Source organism: Colobus angolensis, unplaced genomic scaffold (assembly GCF_000951035.1).
Source record: "Colobus angolensis palliatus isolate OR3802 unplaced genomic scaffold, Cang.pa_1.0 Scaffold24, whole genome shotgun sequence".
Classification (NCBI taxonomy): Eukaryota; Metazoa; Chordata; class Mammalia; order Primates; family Cercopithecidae; genus Colobus; species Colobus angolensis.
This window is the reverse complement of record NW_012115599.1, coordinates 13407513-13421878: the sequence shown is the minus strand read 5'-3', so window position 1 is coordinate 13421878 and position 14366 is coordinate 13407513. Positions and strand designations below refer to the sequence as shown.

Genomic DNA, 14366 nt, shown 5'->3' with positions numbered 1-14366 from the left:
TTCGAGTCAGTCTAACTGCCCACAAGGCAGCAAGAAGGGCATTCCAGGAGGACATGGCTTGAGCAGGGCAGGAGGCAGGCCGTGGAAAGCACAGAGCATGACCGGGTGAGGAGGAGCGCGGTCACCTCAGAGCCTGCCTAATCTGTGCTCTCATTTACAGAGAGGGCAGCCACATTACCCAAGGTCACACAGCGAGTCGGCAGCAGAGGCAGGCCCCGAAAGCAGGACCTGGGCCACAGGTGGCTTCATTGGCAAGGGGAGACCCTCAGCCCTGCCTTGCATAGAGAGCCAGAGATCACCCCAGCGCCCACAGCAGGGCCACCCAACAGTATGAAGGGCCAGAGAACCCCAGGTCAATAAGTCCCCATGCAAGGAGGCTCTGGCACACCTACCAGAGTCATCAGTGGCTCAATGCGGTGATGTGCCCCTTCCCATCACCATGCCCCCCACCTTTCATGACTCAGGCCGCACCCCTCAAAGCCTCCTTTGGCAGGAGATGAGGACAAACATGACCGGGCCCTGTGTAAACCCACCACACTACCAAATCCCACTGTGATTTTCACCCACACCCAGAAAGGTGCACGTGATTCTGTCCATTTCCCAGCTGAGATGAGCAAGATTCAGAAGGGTCAGACTTTTGGGGCCGGGATCTGCACCACCTACCATATGCTGCCTCCAGAGCCGGTGCTCTGTTCCACACTCCATGGTCTATGCACCAGGCATTGCCCTAGGCCTTGCTGTGCACGCATTTCATCCTCACAGCGCCTGTTAAGTGGGTGCTGCAGGCATCCCCATTTTACACACAAGGAAATGGGGGCACAGAGAGGCTCTCCCAGGCAACAAATGGCAGAGCAAGGGTATGAACCCAGGCCAGCTGGCCCCAGGGTCCATGCGGCAGCCACCACATTACTGCCCCTCGGGGATCCCCATCTGGCTGGCCCTTCCTCTCTCTGGTCTCCAGCGCCCAACTCTGTCCATCCTCAGGCTGGAGGCTGGGGGAGTAATGGGTTAGGGTCTGACGAGGCCCAGGAAGGCCCAAGTGGGCAAAAGCCATCAGGGTGGGAGCCCAGGGGAAGAATGAGCCTCTCACAGGGGGCTCTCACCTCTGCGGCTTCACAAGGGCTGCTCAGGGACCATCTGCCCACTTTATAGGTGAGGAAACAGGGGTCCCAAGAGACCTGGTGACTTGTCCTCCCACAACACCCTCTGCAGCAAGAAGGATGAGGAGGGGTTTGGAGGCCTTCTCCCTGATCCCTGGACTGTCTCGGACCTGCATCAAGCTCCCCGCTCAGATCAACAGCCAAGCAGAGTCCTGCCCCCAGGGTCTCTGCACATGTTACTGCTCTGCCTAGAACACTCTTCCTCACAGCCACAGGACGGCCCCTCCACTCCATTCAGGTTCTGTACAAAAGTACACTCTGCAACAAGGCCTCCCCACCAACCCTGTCTAGACTGACATCCCCTCCCGTGCGGCTCTCCAGCCACTCCTTGCTTTGTGATTCTGCAGGGCACTGCTCCCCTGACGATGCGCACTACGTGCTTTGTCTTCTCACTGCCTGCCTTCTCCCTCCAGTGTGGAAGCCCATCAGGGCAGGGCTCACCCATGTGCTTCCTGCGTGATCAAGTTCACTTCGAATGCACCTGGAATGCCCCTGTCATCACTCGGGCAGCCCAGGCCCAATCTCAGTTAAATCTGAATTCCTGAGATGGGCCAGAGTATGAGGCTTTTCTAAACTCCCCCAAGTGATTCCAATGTGCAGCTGAGATGGACCACTGCTCTAGAAGAGCCGGGCATGGAGGAGATGGCCAGTAGGTTCAGTAAATGAACAAATACATGCATGACTCTTTACAGATGGGCAAACTGAGTTCCAGACGGGAGAGAGGAAGCCAGAAGCCAGCAGTCATGAACTTGAGGACGCCCCCCCAGACTCAGCCCCCACCTCAGCCCTTCCACAACGCCACACATCACATCCAGAGGCCCCATAGCTGGGCTCCAGGAGCCTATGGGGCCTGCCTCCAAAGCCTCTCTAGGAGGTCTTCCCAGAGGCCCCCAAACGCCTCCACGCTTGCCTTTTAACTCTGCAGGAATGAGCCTGTTTGCCCATCCAGTCACCGCATGCTAAAGCTGACATCCTACCTGCCTCCACTCCAAACCCTCCCAGACCTCAGGGTGCCCCTTGGAGGAAGCAGGCTTGAGAGGACTGCAGGGTGGGTGGGGCACTCCCTGGAGAAAACCAAGGACTTGAGGCATCTGGGTCAGTGGCCAACTGAGGCTACTAAGTGTCCAAAAAAAAGACCCTGGGCTCACAGTCTCATCGGCCCACTGGGGTTCCAGGAATCTAATGCTCCCTGAACTCCCCTGTGATTGTGACAAGCCACTAGGCTTGAGAGCCGCTAGAGCAAAACAACTTCTACACCACTGGCCCCACTCCACAGGGAAGGGCCTGCTCAAGGGCACACAGATGATTGACTGCCAGTAGCCAGGGTGGCTCTGAGCCTCCCCTTAGGGCTGCTGGGGCTGCCCAATGCCAGGGTTCCCCTCCTTCCACGTCCCTTCGCCTCTCTATTCAGGCTTGGGTCTGGCTCTGGTCTGGAGGTTCCCCTTCCCAGGCTCTCACCACAGTGGGGGTTTGGGGGAAAGAGACTATCTCAGCAGGGGGCTTCTCTGCCCTCCCCTCAGGAGAACTGCCCCTGACAGTCACCCTCAGCAAGACCTACTTCAGACAATCCTTTCTCTCCTTCCCCAGCACCTCATGAGCACTCCAGCGTCTATCAAATTCTATTCTGTATCCCCAGCCTCCCGTGAGCACCTCCTGAGGGCTTTGGGCACATTATCACTTCTACCAACTGGGTATCATCACATCCATTTCACAGGCGAGTAGACTGAGGCTTGTAGGGGCCATGCAGTAAGTAAGCATAAGGCCAGGTCTCAAACCCACCCCTAGCTGGTGGTCAAGAAGGAGGAGAGCAGAGTGGTGAAAAAAGGTAGATTCAGGGCCAGATGGCCTGGGCTCAAATCCGGGCTCTACCACTTACTAGCTGTGTGACCTTCGGCAAGTTGCTTAGCTTCTCTGTGCCTTAGTTCTCAGTTCTGCAAAACAGGGATAACAACTGTGTACCTGCCCCTGGGGTTGCTGTGAGGACCAGCCTGGCACAGGGTAAGTGCTATGTAAATGTTCTAATTATTTCACCTCAGTCACCTCTTAGAGAGGGTCCCTCTTTCCCCCCAACCCCCAACATTTACAGTTCTGTTGGGACAAATCTCTAATGACCGCCTAAAACGGTACGTGGTGATCCCCTTTAACAAGCAGCAAAGCTTTAGGTGAAAAATTCCCTGAGTCAGTGGGGACCTGGAAAAGGTGTTTTGGGGGGAAAGAAACGCATCCAGCTGACCCTGGATGCCACCAGTAGTGAGCACTAGAGGGCACTGGCTTGACCCACTGGTAAGGTAGGTCCAGCCACACCCATCCCCACAGCCAGGAGCTCGCAGGGAGCTCCCAAGACTTTAGCTCCCAAGACTTCAGCCCAGCTGTTGCTGCAGACATGAGGGCTGCAGAGGTCTCCTTCCTGTTCCTCATCCCTCCATGAGTCCATTTGGTGAGGGTTTCCTGAGGGCCACCATTGGCCCACATCAGCTGGGAGTTCTATAGGTGGGGCGTAGAGCCTTGCAGGGGCCAGCTCTGTCTCTGTCTCCTCTACTCAGTTCTGTGCTTGTAGCTTGACAGCAGCCGCAGACAAGACATAAGTGAATCAGCATGACTGTGTTCCCATTAAAGCTTTATTTATGGACACAGAAATTTGAGTTTCACATAATTTTCCTGTATCATGACATTATTTTTCTTTTTATTTTGTTTTTCAACCCTTTAAAACATAAAGGTCTTTTTTAGCTCATGAACTGTACAAAACCGGGCCAGATTTGGCTCCTGGTCTATCGTTTGCTAACCTCTGGGCTAGAGGGGACGCCAATAGCAAAAAGGAAAACAAATGTGTTCATGACCACGACTGTGATGAGTGCCATCAAGGAAAAGAACAGGGAAAGAGACAGAATAGCCAGGGGCCGGGGAGCTTCTCTGAAGATAAGCCATTTAAGCTCAAGGCTGAATGAGAAAGATCCGGCTTCAAAGAGTGGGAGGAGAAGACTCCAGACAGCGAGGCAAGCAGGTGTAAAGGCCCTGCGGTTGGAAAATAACATGGTGTCTTCAAGGAGCATAAAGTAAACAGTATGACTGGTGTGGGCAGTGCCCGGAGAGACAAAGGGACATCAGGGGCATCAGGTAGCACAGGGCCTCTCAGACAGGAAAGGAGTTCACATTTTAATCGAAGAGCAACAGGAAGCCAATAAAAGGTTTGAGCAGAGGGTTGAGTGGATTCCATCTGGGTTTTAGAAAGATCTCTCTGGCTGCTGAGTGAAGGTTTGGCTGTGGAGAGGCCATTCGGAGGCAGGGAGAGGAAAGATCGGGCTTCTGTAATGGGCTGGGTAAGAGACTATGGGGGTGGAGGCCATGAGGAGCTGTCATGTCCAGGACAAGTTCTGAAAGTGCAGCCTGCAGGGTGAGCTGACGAACAGAAACACAGTGGTCAAAACTGCCTCCAGGTTCCTTGGCCTGGTCAAGATGGGCAGGCTGCAGTAGGGTGGGTGGGCTCTCTCTAGAGTTCCTCCTGGTTGTGTAGTGAAAACACATAAAGACACAAAGCCACATCCTCGACAGAACATCTTGTGGGATTTAAGCCAGTGTTCCCCCAGGGCCACACCCAGAAGCAGCCAAGAGCCTAGAGGGTACGTACAGCCTGACATGGGACTAGGGAACTCACACCGCCAGGCTGGGGGTGGCACGCAGAGGCCACCTCTGCTCCCCCTCCCCACGCCCCATTTCGTGATAGCAAGAAATTCTCATGACCCGAAGTTGTCTGCTCAGTCTCAACACTGAGTGCTGCGCTCATGGCAGGAAGACACAGAGGCCCAGCAGATGGTGGGAAACTCTCCGGGATCAGCCTTAAAGGTCACCGTCTGGCGCTGCCTGCCCACTCCATCCTCTTCCGCATCAGCGGAGTCCCTCATGCTGACTTCAGGCCCAGCTACAAGCTGTGCTGTGACATTTCCTGTGGACTGACTGTGTGCCAGGCACCATGCTAGGCCTTCTTGGACCTTAACTCTTTTTTTTTTTTGAAACTGAGTTTCGCTCTTGTCACCCAGGCTGGAATGCAATGGTGCAATCTCACTGACTACAACCTCTGCCTCCCGTGTTCAAGCGATTCACCTGCCTCAGCCTTCCGAGTAGCTGGGACTACAGGTAACTGCCATCACGCCCAGCTAATTATTGTATTTTTAGTAGAGACAGGATTTCACCATGTTGGCCAGGCTGGTCTCGAACTCCTGACCTCAGGTGATCTGCCCACCTTAGCCTCCCAAAGTGCTGGAATTACAGGCATGAGCCACCACACCTAGCTGGACCTTAATTCTTCATCCCCATGCTGTCCTATGAGGCTGGCACCATTATCATCCCTATTTTACAAATGAGGAAACTGAGGCAGAGAAGGGTTAAGCAGTTTGCCAGGGTAGTCAGGCCTCAGGCTGCCTGGCTCCAGAGTCCAAATGCTTACCCCCATGCTGTGCAGCGCCCCCTTCTCCAAGCCTTAGCTTTTCCACTGCAAAATGAATAAAAGACTCAAAGAAATTATTTCTGGATCCCTCTGAGCTCTTACAGGTACAGAACTTGGAAACTGCTTCCCTCTGGGGGTGTCTCCAGTCTGCTCCTCCTACCCCCAACAATGACTTCTCAGGAAAAGGATTTTTTTTTTTTTTGTGATGGAGTCTCACTCTGTGACCCAGGCTGGAGTGCAGTGGCACGATCTTGGCTCACTGCAACCTCTACCTCCTGGGCTCAAGTGATTCTCCTGCCTCAGTCTCCCGAGTGACTGGGATTACAGGCGCATGCCACCACACCTGGCTAATTTTTGTATTTTGAGTAGAGACGGGGTTTCACCATGTTGTCCAGGCTAGTCTCAAACTCCTGACCTCAGGTGATCCACCCTCCTTAGCCTCCCAATGTACTAGGATTCCACATGAGAGCCACCACGCCAGCCACGAAAAGGTCTTATGGGCTCATTCACACTATGGTGTAAATAACTGACATGGTAAGTGGAGGTGAGGTAACTAGTGGATCAGGGATTCAAACCCAGGCCTGAATGTGGGCTGGGCCCCCAACAGTGCATTGTACAGGCTACAACCACTGGGCTTGGGGGCCCACCCAAAAGTATTCTTCACACCCACCAGCAGCCCTGTCCTGAAAGAATGGGAGAAACTGCGAATGAAGGAAGGGGTGGGAGCAGGGAAGTTAGGGATAGAAGCTGTCAGACCTATGAATTCCCAGAGTCAGGCCTTCTGGTCCCCAACAGAGACCTGTTTAAGTCCCACTTCTGACTCAGCTAATTTGAGCAGGCAGTCTCCCAGGAGTCAGGCCTGGGATAGGGGACCTGGCTTTGAGCCCTGCCCTGTCATTTTATCAGGGTTCAGCCTCCATACCTGTAGAGCAAGAGGTTGGCCCCTTCCAGCTCTGAGGCTTGTGAGTTTTGCTCACATCCTGACCCTGACTGCACCCCATTCGCATTCTCCATGCAGGAAATCACCCCCACACCCAGGGTTCCCCTCTGAGCCAAGCACCGGAAGTCCACCTCTTGCAGGAACGAAAGCTGTCATCACAGCCTCTGGTGCCAAGTTCCCAGCAGGCCACATTAACCCATCATCAGGGGAGCAGGACAGGGGCTGCAGTGGTGCCCTTTGACATGGACACCTGGTAGTGGGCGCAGGTCCCCTCCCCCAAGGCATCCCTCCCTCACCTTCTCCTTCCTGAGGCTCCTGCTCCCAACCTCCCTCCCCAAAGTTCAATCTTTTTGCTCCTGTAAATGGCTTTTAAGTTTCTCACCCAGCCTCTTGTTTCTATCAGTTTAATTATTGAGGAGGCCTCTTGTCGCCAGCCTGGAACATTAAGGCCGTTAAAAGGGACTGAGGGAATGCAGGCCACAGCCGGCTGGCTTCCTCTCCGCCGCCCCTCCCTTTCCTTGTCCAGCTCTGCCCGCCTGTCCTGCTTTCTTTTCCACTCCCCAGGTCTCTACCTCCTGGTCCTGCCTTGCTCTCTGTGCAGCCTTGGGGGGCTTCTGACCCCCGCCCCAGCCACTCCATCCTGTGTCCTGAGGAGGCACAGACCAAACCGAGACTGCACCATGCTCCTCTGTGTCCAGACAGGGGACATCATGAACCCCCAGGATGGTAAGGCTCTTCACCCCAGGCCCTTCACCCCACCCTGGCCCTTCCCCATCCTGGGAGAGGTTAGCATAGCAGCTGCAGCCCACTCCCCTGTCTGGGGCACTGAGCATCTCATCTCAAAATATCTATGTTCCCAAGAACACACCTTAAGACCCAACTCTGAGTGACCATTCCTTGAGCCTTCACCATGTACCAAGTGACGGGGCACTCTCAGCTCCTTTGGCCTCTCTGACTCCCTGTAAAGTAGGCACTCACTCCGCTCTGAAAAACAGGGGAAGGGATCCTCACCAATGTCACAGGTTCAAGGGCTGGACCAGGCTGTTTTACCATCTTTCTGAAAGACCCAGAGTCACTAAAGGAGTTTAATTACAAGCTCAGATAAAGAGAATACAGCAGCCTCACTTACGGGGTGGCCTTCCTCGAGGCTCGGGATCTGTGCCCCACCCTGCCAGGCTGACAAGGAGGAGTCCAAGGGCTTGTCCCCTCTGCTGGATGGCCCAGACTGCCTCAGCTCCCAGGCCAGGGCCAGGCGGGCTGAAGTGATGACTCATGTGGCCTGAGCCATCACTAGGCCCTGGCCTGGGACAGCCTAGCCAGCTCCTCCTCTCCTCTTGTGTCTAGTCCCCACTACAAAACTGGGTGCGGTGGGAGGACTGAACCAGGCTACCATTCTCGAACCATCCTGCCAAAGAACTCTGAAAGATTATCAGAGCAACACAGCCCCCAGGGATTGTTCCAGCTGCGTATCGCGAGGGCAGAAATGCTTTCAAGTTTCCTGCTTCATCTTCAAACTACGCACATCCATGTTCAACCACTGATCATAAAAAAAAAAGCCATGTACAAATTTTGCAGTCTTCATAATGCATCCATTTGTTTTAAAATTAAAATTGTGTTTTCATCCAACTCATCAAGTAAAACCAATACTCCAGGAAAAGCCTTATATGTGAGGCCCACAGAGCATACCAGAGATATGGCTGCATACACAGGTAGGGGCACACGTGTTCTTCAGCCCCAGAGCAGCCAACAGCAAAAGTCCTGCCCCACCCAGACATGTGACAGCACAACTCTGGCCTCCTCCCTTTGCCACCCACAAGCTTCCTCACCCCCACCCCAACACTGGGACCGTCCTCTCCCTTCATCTCCACTTCTACCTGGGCCCCCAGACCTGCCCCCAAATCCTGATGCATCATGGGAAGTGGGCCAATGGCTTCCAGAAAGAGTCCCGGTGAGAGTGGCCCAGCTTCAGCTCTCCCCACCATGCCTGGTGCAAAACAGCCTCTCTCAGTCTACTTCCTAGCCCTGGAGACTTTAGGGAGACAAAGGTCAACTCCAGAGGCCAACAATCTGACACCAGGGTGAGGGAGGGACCACGCAGCTTCCACTGTGTCCCTTCCTCTTCCCTCTCCCCATTCTCTCCTCCACTCCCCACACACACAAACATGCACAAACACACACACGCACACACACACACAGAGCAAACAAGGCAGGCTCCAAGAGAGAAACGGGCACATAATTATTGGTAAAATGCTTGTAATCTTTTTCTCTCTACCCGGTAGCTTTCAGTTGTTTTAGCAGCTTAGCGAAGCACTTGGCTCCAATTGAATTGCAAATCAGCAGCTCTTGCCCCAGGAAGAGAGCAAAGGAGGCGGCAAGGAGGGGGCTGGGAGGGATTCCAGAAGGAAAGGGAGAAAGGTGTGCAGGAAAGAAGGGCAGAAGGAAGGAAATCACAGAGGGAAGCTTGCTTCAGGGCCCAGGGCACCAGAAACAGAGACCGCCTACTCTCTCAGGCCTCAGTTTTCCCATCCTCATCTGCATTCTCTGCAGGCTCAGCAGCTCCACACCCCATCCAAAAAATGAGGACACATTCTCCAACCATAATCTCGGGTGGGACAGGAGGGCCACAGGGGGCTTCCTCAACTACCCAGAAGAAAAACATATCTTTCTTGGGAATTGCAATTATATGAAAACAATGTCAAAACAAAAGTCTTGCTTTTTCTCCCTGGCAATCTCCAGGATTCATATTTCCATGCTTCTTATCTGTCTGTCTGCCTTTCTGTCTATCCACCTGCCTATCTTTTTATCTGTTTGTCTACCTATCTCCTCCTCCCTTCGGTCGTTCTGCAGAACATCCTTTTCCCTCCTGGTGCAGAATTCCCTGGAGAGGAGTGGAGTTGCTCACCAAGCCTCCAGCGGCAGGTGCTGTTTCAGCACCTCGGTCAGCGCCACAAGGCTGGGTCCCGATGCCTTTCACTCTGCTGTGCCTATGCTAAGACCACAAGATAACATACTGAAACCAGGAAGAGCTGCCCCAAATTCTCGGACACTGCTCTGAGGAAAAAACTGTTCCTTGGAGTGAGGAAAAGAGGAGGAAAAAGGGGCTGGTCGACCAGGCCTGGCACCCTGGGGTGTGGCAGGCAGAGACCGCTGGGGGAAGAGCACCTCAGGGGACCAACCAAGGCACTGACCTTGAAGAGGCGAAGGATGTTGGCCACCATGATGGAGACCGAGCTCCCTGAAGCACCGATGACACCCACCACGCGTTCTGGCTTGGTGATGATGGGTGGGCCGCCACTGCCACAGCGGACCTCCGTGCCATCCTTCTCGATGAGCGCCTGCACAAAGGTCAGTGACTGCTCGAGGGCATGGGTGTCCCTGGAGCAGGTGTCCAGAATGCGGGCGCCCAGCGTGATGTTGGGCAGCAGGTCCGGGTCGTTGTTAATGCGATCCAGGGCGAAGAGCATGGCCTCCAGTCGGTGGATGCCCTTTTCCTTCTTAAGTTCTCCACAGGCCTTGCCCTCTGAGCCCCGGCCATGCACCGGGAACAGGCCTCCCAGTGTGATGTCCCCATCTATGCGGATGGAATTCATGTGAGGGTGGCCTTTGGGCTTCCCAAGGGAGGAAGGCATCCAGGGGCCGTAAAGGCTGAGGAGCAGGCAAAGGGGCAGCCGGGCCCACCACCAGCCCAAGCCTCTCTTCCCAGGCATCTCGGAAATCCCTAGAGACCCATGAATGGCAGGCCCACTCCTAGCCCTGGCAGGCCCCTGGCCCCACGGCCTGGGTGGGCATGGGCAGGGCAGCTTCAGCAGCAGGAGGACTGAGGGCAGCCAACCGCATAGCCCATGCTACTACCCTCTCCCACCTCCTTGTCACTCGGGCCAAGCGCAGTTGCCCACACAGTCCAGGCCCACAGACAGCAGACAGTGGCCGGGGTTGCAGGAAGGCTCTGATCCTTGTCCCGTCCTGCAGGCCTGTTCTCAGTGGATGACTGTGGAAAGGGCAGAGTGCTCCTAGCTTGGCGTATCTTGGCATCAAGGAGGAAACAGCTCCAATCCTCTCCTCCTACCAACCTTAGAAGGGGAAAAGAGAGACAGAGTATCAAACAGAAGCCCAAAGAAGACATTAGCTAGTCCCATCTCTCATCACGAGCCTGAGAGAAGGAGATGCTAGAGGTTATCGCCAAAGACTCCATAAATCTCCTGAACTTGGTTTCCTCTCCGCCGTTGCTCAACTCTGGCTTAAATGGGAGAGTGTAGGGCAGAAATTAGGTCATGTTTGAAGCTTCCTAAGGCCTGTACCCACTGCCATCAGTAGCCCGGGCATCAGAGAGCACACGCCCCAGGAACAGCCTCGAACTGGCTTGGGAGGAAGAGGGGCCTTCCTCAACACACCCACATGAAGGAGAGCAAGAAACAGGTCCTATGGGCCCAATCCCATTACAAAGATGAGGAAACTGAGGCCCACAGCAGGAGAGCATTTTGCCTGAATCACACAGGGAGTATGCAGTTTAATTACAAGCTCAGATAAAGCTTAGACAATGCCTACTACAGCCCAGCTTCCCTGCTCTCAGCTCTGGATCCCAAGACACTTTGGCTCTTCAGGGACTCAGAGACCCAGGAACGCAAATAAGGCCCCCTCAAGAAATCATCCTGGAATGTAGTGGTGTAGGCTGGGCCAAGGGAAGACCAGGGAGGAGCTGAGGCTATGGGGGTTCTGGATTTTCATCCTGAATCAGGGAGCGCAAGGTGAACCCTGCACTGTCCTGCTTCTACCCCAGCTACACAGCTACCCCAGGCAGAGCAGGGGAAAGCCAGCAGCCCCTGCATGAGGAGCAGGCCTCCACTCAGCTTGCACATCCATCCTCCCTCCCTCCCTCCCTCCCTCTCCTGACTTTCTTCATCTCTCCATTTCTCCACTGCTCTTTCTCCCCACCCCACTTCCTCCCTCTGAGAGCGGGGCTCAGGTTACGGCCTGAGCTACTGCACATTATTAAGATCATCATCATTATTATTGTTGTTGTGATTAAATATTTATCTGCAAGGGTAGAGAAGAGAACACCAGCCCTTCCTCATTCTCACTGCTAATTTGGGCTAATTTCCCCTGGGGGTTCCTTCCCTTACCCCAGCCTCCCCACTCAAAGCCAGCAACCTCCCTCCCCACCACTTCAGAGGCCACAGGGAGAAGAGATGGAAGCTGAGTCAGGGCTTGGCTGGGGGCCAAACCCAAGGCCCCCTTCCCCAGCGGTTTGGCAAATGAAAACCAGCAAGTCACTTGTCCATTCTGTGCCTCAGTTTCCCCAAGCAGTTGGAAGAGGAGCTTGTGTTGGGATTGAGAGGCTTCCCCAGAGATGTGGTCCCTCCATCAAGACCAAACAGTGGTCTCAGGGTCATCCCTCCCCCACCTGTCATTCCCCCTACAGAGGCCTGACTGCTCCAGTTCTGGGCCAAGGGGAGGGAAGGAAGCTGCAGTGACCCCAGAGTCCAGCCTCAGCTCTTGAGCTTCTCCAGCCTTCTAGACCCTCATTTCACATTTCACCCCTTCTTCAAAATGCTCCCTTCACATTACCTCCTCGGAAACCAAGAATATGGCTACTAATTCTCCCTGGCCCCATGCTGCAGGTGAACCGGTAGCCCAGAGGTATCACATAATTCTCCCAGAGTCACACAGTGAACCAAGATGCATCCAGGACTGGAAGCCACATCAGCCACACGGGGAAGCCCCAGCAAAGCTGACAGAAAGTTTCACAATACCACCTCTCCCCCGGAGCCAGGAGCTGGGAACCTAGGACTGGGGGCCAAGGCCAGTGCTTTGGGGAAGGCTTAAGAGCCATTAAAATACAAAGTGGGGAGCTGCACCTGTATGGAGCTTTCATCATCACTCATGCCTTCCTGTGAATGAGTTTACCAGATCTCTGTCCTAGATGGCTATGGAGAGTGAAAGGAGGTGGGGTATGACTTGCTAATGCCAGTACCAGGTAATTCAGAAGACAGAAACCAGAAGAGCCATAGATTAATCTTACAGTGCTGCTGCAGTAGCTAGTGATAAGGCGCATCCCTGCTAGCTCAGGAAAATCTGTAAAATGGGTGCGTTGGAGTAGAATCCAATCTGGGGGCCATACTGTCCCTGCTGACATATTTTTAGTTGCTGCAATGATGGAGGGGAGTCAGCTACTAGCCTGTGTGCAGGCAGGGGGCACAGATGCTAACTGGCCAGCTGTGGGTGGGAGAGCCTGCACAGTTAAACACCATCCTGTCCAAATGCCGACGGTGTCCTGTGGAGAAATCACAGCAAATTATAACCACTGCCATGTGCCAAGCACTGCTCTAAGTGCTTTACCTACATTTTCTCATGTAATCCCCACATCCCTATGAGCTACATGGTATTTTTATCCCTATCTCACAGATGAGGAAGGCAAGGCACCAAGTGCTTAAGCGACATCTAGCCAGGGGTACAGAGCTTGTGCAGGCTGCCTGTGCCCCTGGCTGCTCCTCTGTGCTGGCCCAGAGGATCTCTCAGGCCTTGCCAGTTCTAACGTCCTGTGAGTTTACGATCGGTTTCCATGAATTTCAAACGGAGGGATTTTTGGCATCATGACAGGCTGTGTGCCGGGGCTACAGCAGGGCAGATTCAGGCTGGGAGACCAGTACACAGCAGCTTTTGACAGTCAGGCCCTGCTCAGGCTTCCAGATCCTTCATGAGGGTTCACACAGGCTTCTCCTTGAGGCCAGAGCACGTCTGGGCTGAGCAGTACGTGCGCACACACGCACACACGCATACACACACACACACACACATATACATATACACATGGGGAAGAGCAGACGCCATGAGGGAAGGAGGCCTCCAAGAGGAGAAAGGCAAACACCCGCAGATTAGAATCAAGAGCCTGGAGCCCCAAGCTGGTCAGATCCCCTGCGAGACCTCCCTCCCACAGGACTGGGTCCCAGCCTCTGCCCACAGGTCCCTGTCCACCCCTCAGTCCCACCAGGCCTGCCTTTTCTGAGCTTCTCCGGAGAATTGGGCAAGCCACTGCCTCTTTTAGCTTCCCCTCCCTCCTTTGATCATGTAACAGGAACAAGGGAAAAGTAAAAATACCCCATGAGTGAAAGAAGCCACTGAGAGCAGAGGCTGGGTGTGGTGGGGTGGTTTGGGTTGGGGGCCAGGCGGATGCTCCCTTCCCCGGCAGGGCCTGCTTCCTTCTGCAGAGGCGGGAGCTGGGGGCACATAGAAGGGGTCCTTCTTTAAACTCCTTTGCCCAGTTTTCAGACACTCCCCCGCCAATTCCAAAATAGCCAGGAGAACTCAAGCCTGGGCCAGTTAGGGGCATCCTTCCCCAGGCAAAATTGCCGGGATGCCTGAGTCCAAGCCAGGGTGGGCCCTACCCCCAGACAGGCCTCTTTCCCCTTTCCTTTCCCTCTCCCTTCCCCACCACCCTCTCCCAGTCTGTCTCCTCTCCTCTGGCTCCACTAGGTTCCTTGGCTCCAGGGGACGACAGAGCCAGGCATGGAGGAATGAGAGCCCTGAGGGGCAGGGATGAGAGCAACTGGGTCACCTCCACACAGCAATAGCTCTCAGGCCAACACTGTTTTCCAGAACATTCTTTCCAGTGAATGGGGATGTGAGGGGAGCTGGTTGGGGAGAGCTGCAGGCTATCCCTTTCCCCTACCAACAGTCAGAGTAAGGGGGATGGGGGGAGTCCCCACACATCCCAGCTGGGACCTCTCTGATATCTAGGGCTTTTGTGCAGGGACTCCAGGAACCTGCCTTGTGGCCACTTCTAAGTCCCCGCTCCCATTTTTTTTTTTTTTTTTTGAGACAGGGTCTC

The 14366-nt window shown here is 54.5% G+C and overlaps 1 protein-coding gene across 3 annotated transcripts in view; it reads right to left on the bottom strand.

Annotated features, from left to right (window-relative positions):
* The window catches only part of GRM4 (glutamate receptor, metabotropic 4), a 135059-nt gene that overhangs the window by 103426 nt on the left and 17267 nt on the right, over nt 1-14366 (bottom strand). For all 3 annotated transcript variants that reach the window (XM_011945437.1, XM_011945435.1, XM_011945439.1), the window contains exon 2: nt 9730-10611. In XM_011945437.1, the coding sequence (XP_011800827.1) occupies nt 9730-10248 (519 nt within the window). In that variant the 5' untranslated portion in view covers nt 10249-10611. The remainder of the gene's footprint in view (nt 1-9729; nt 10612-14366) is intronic.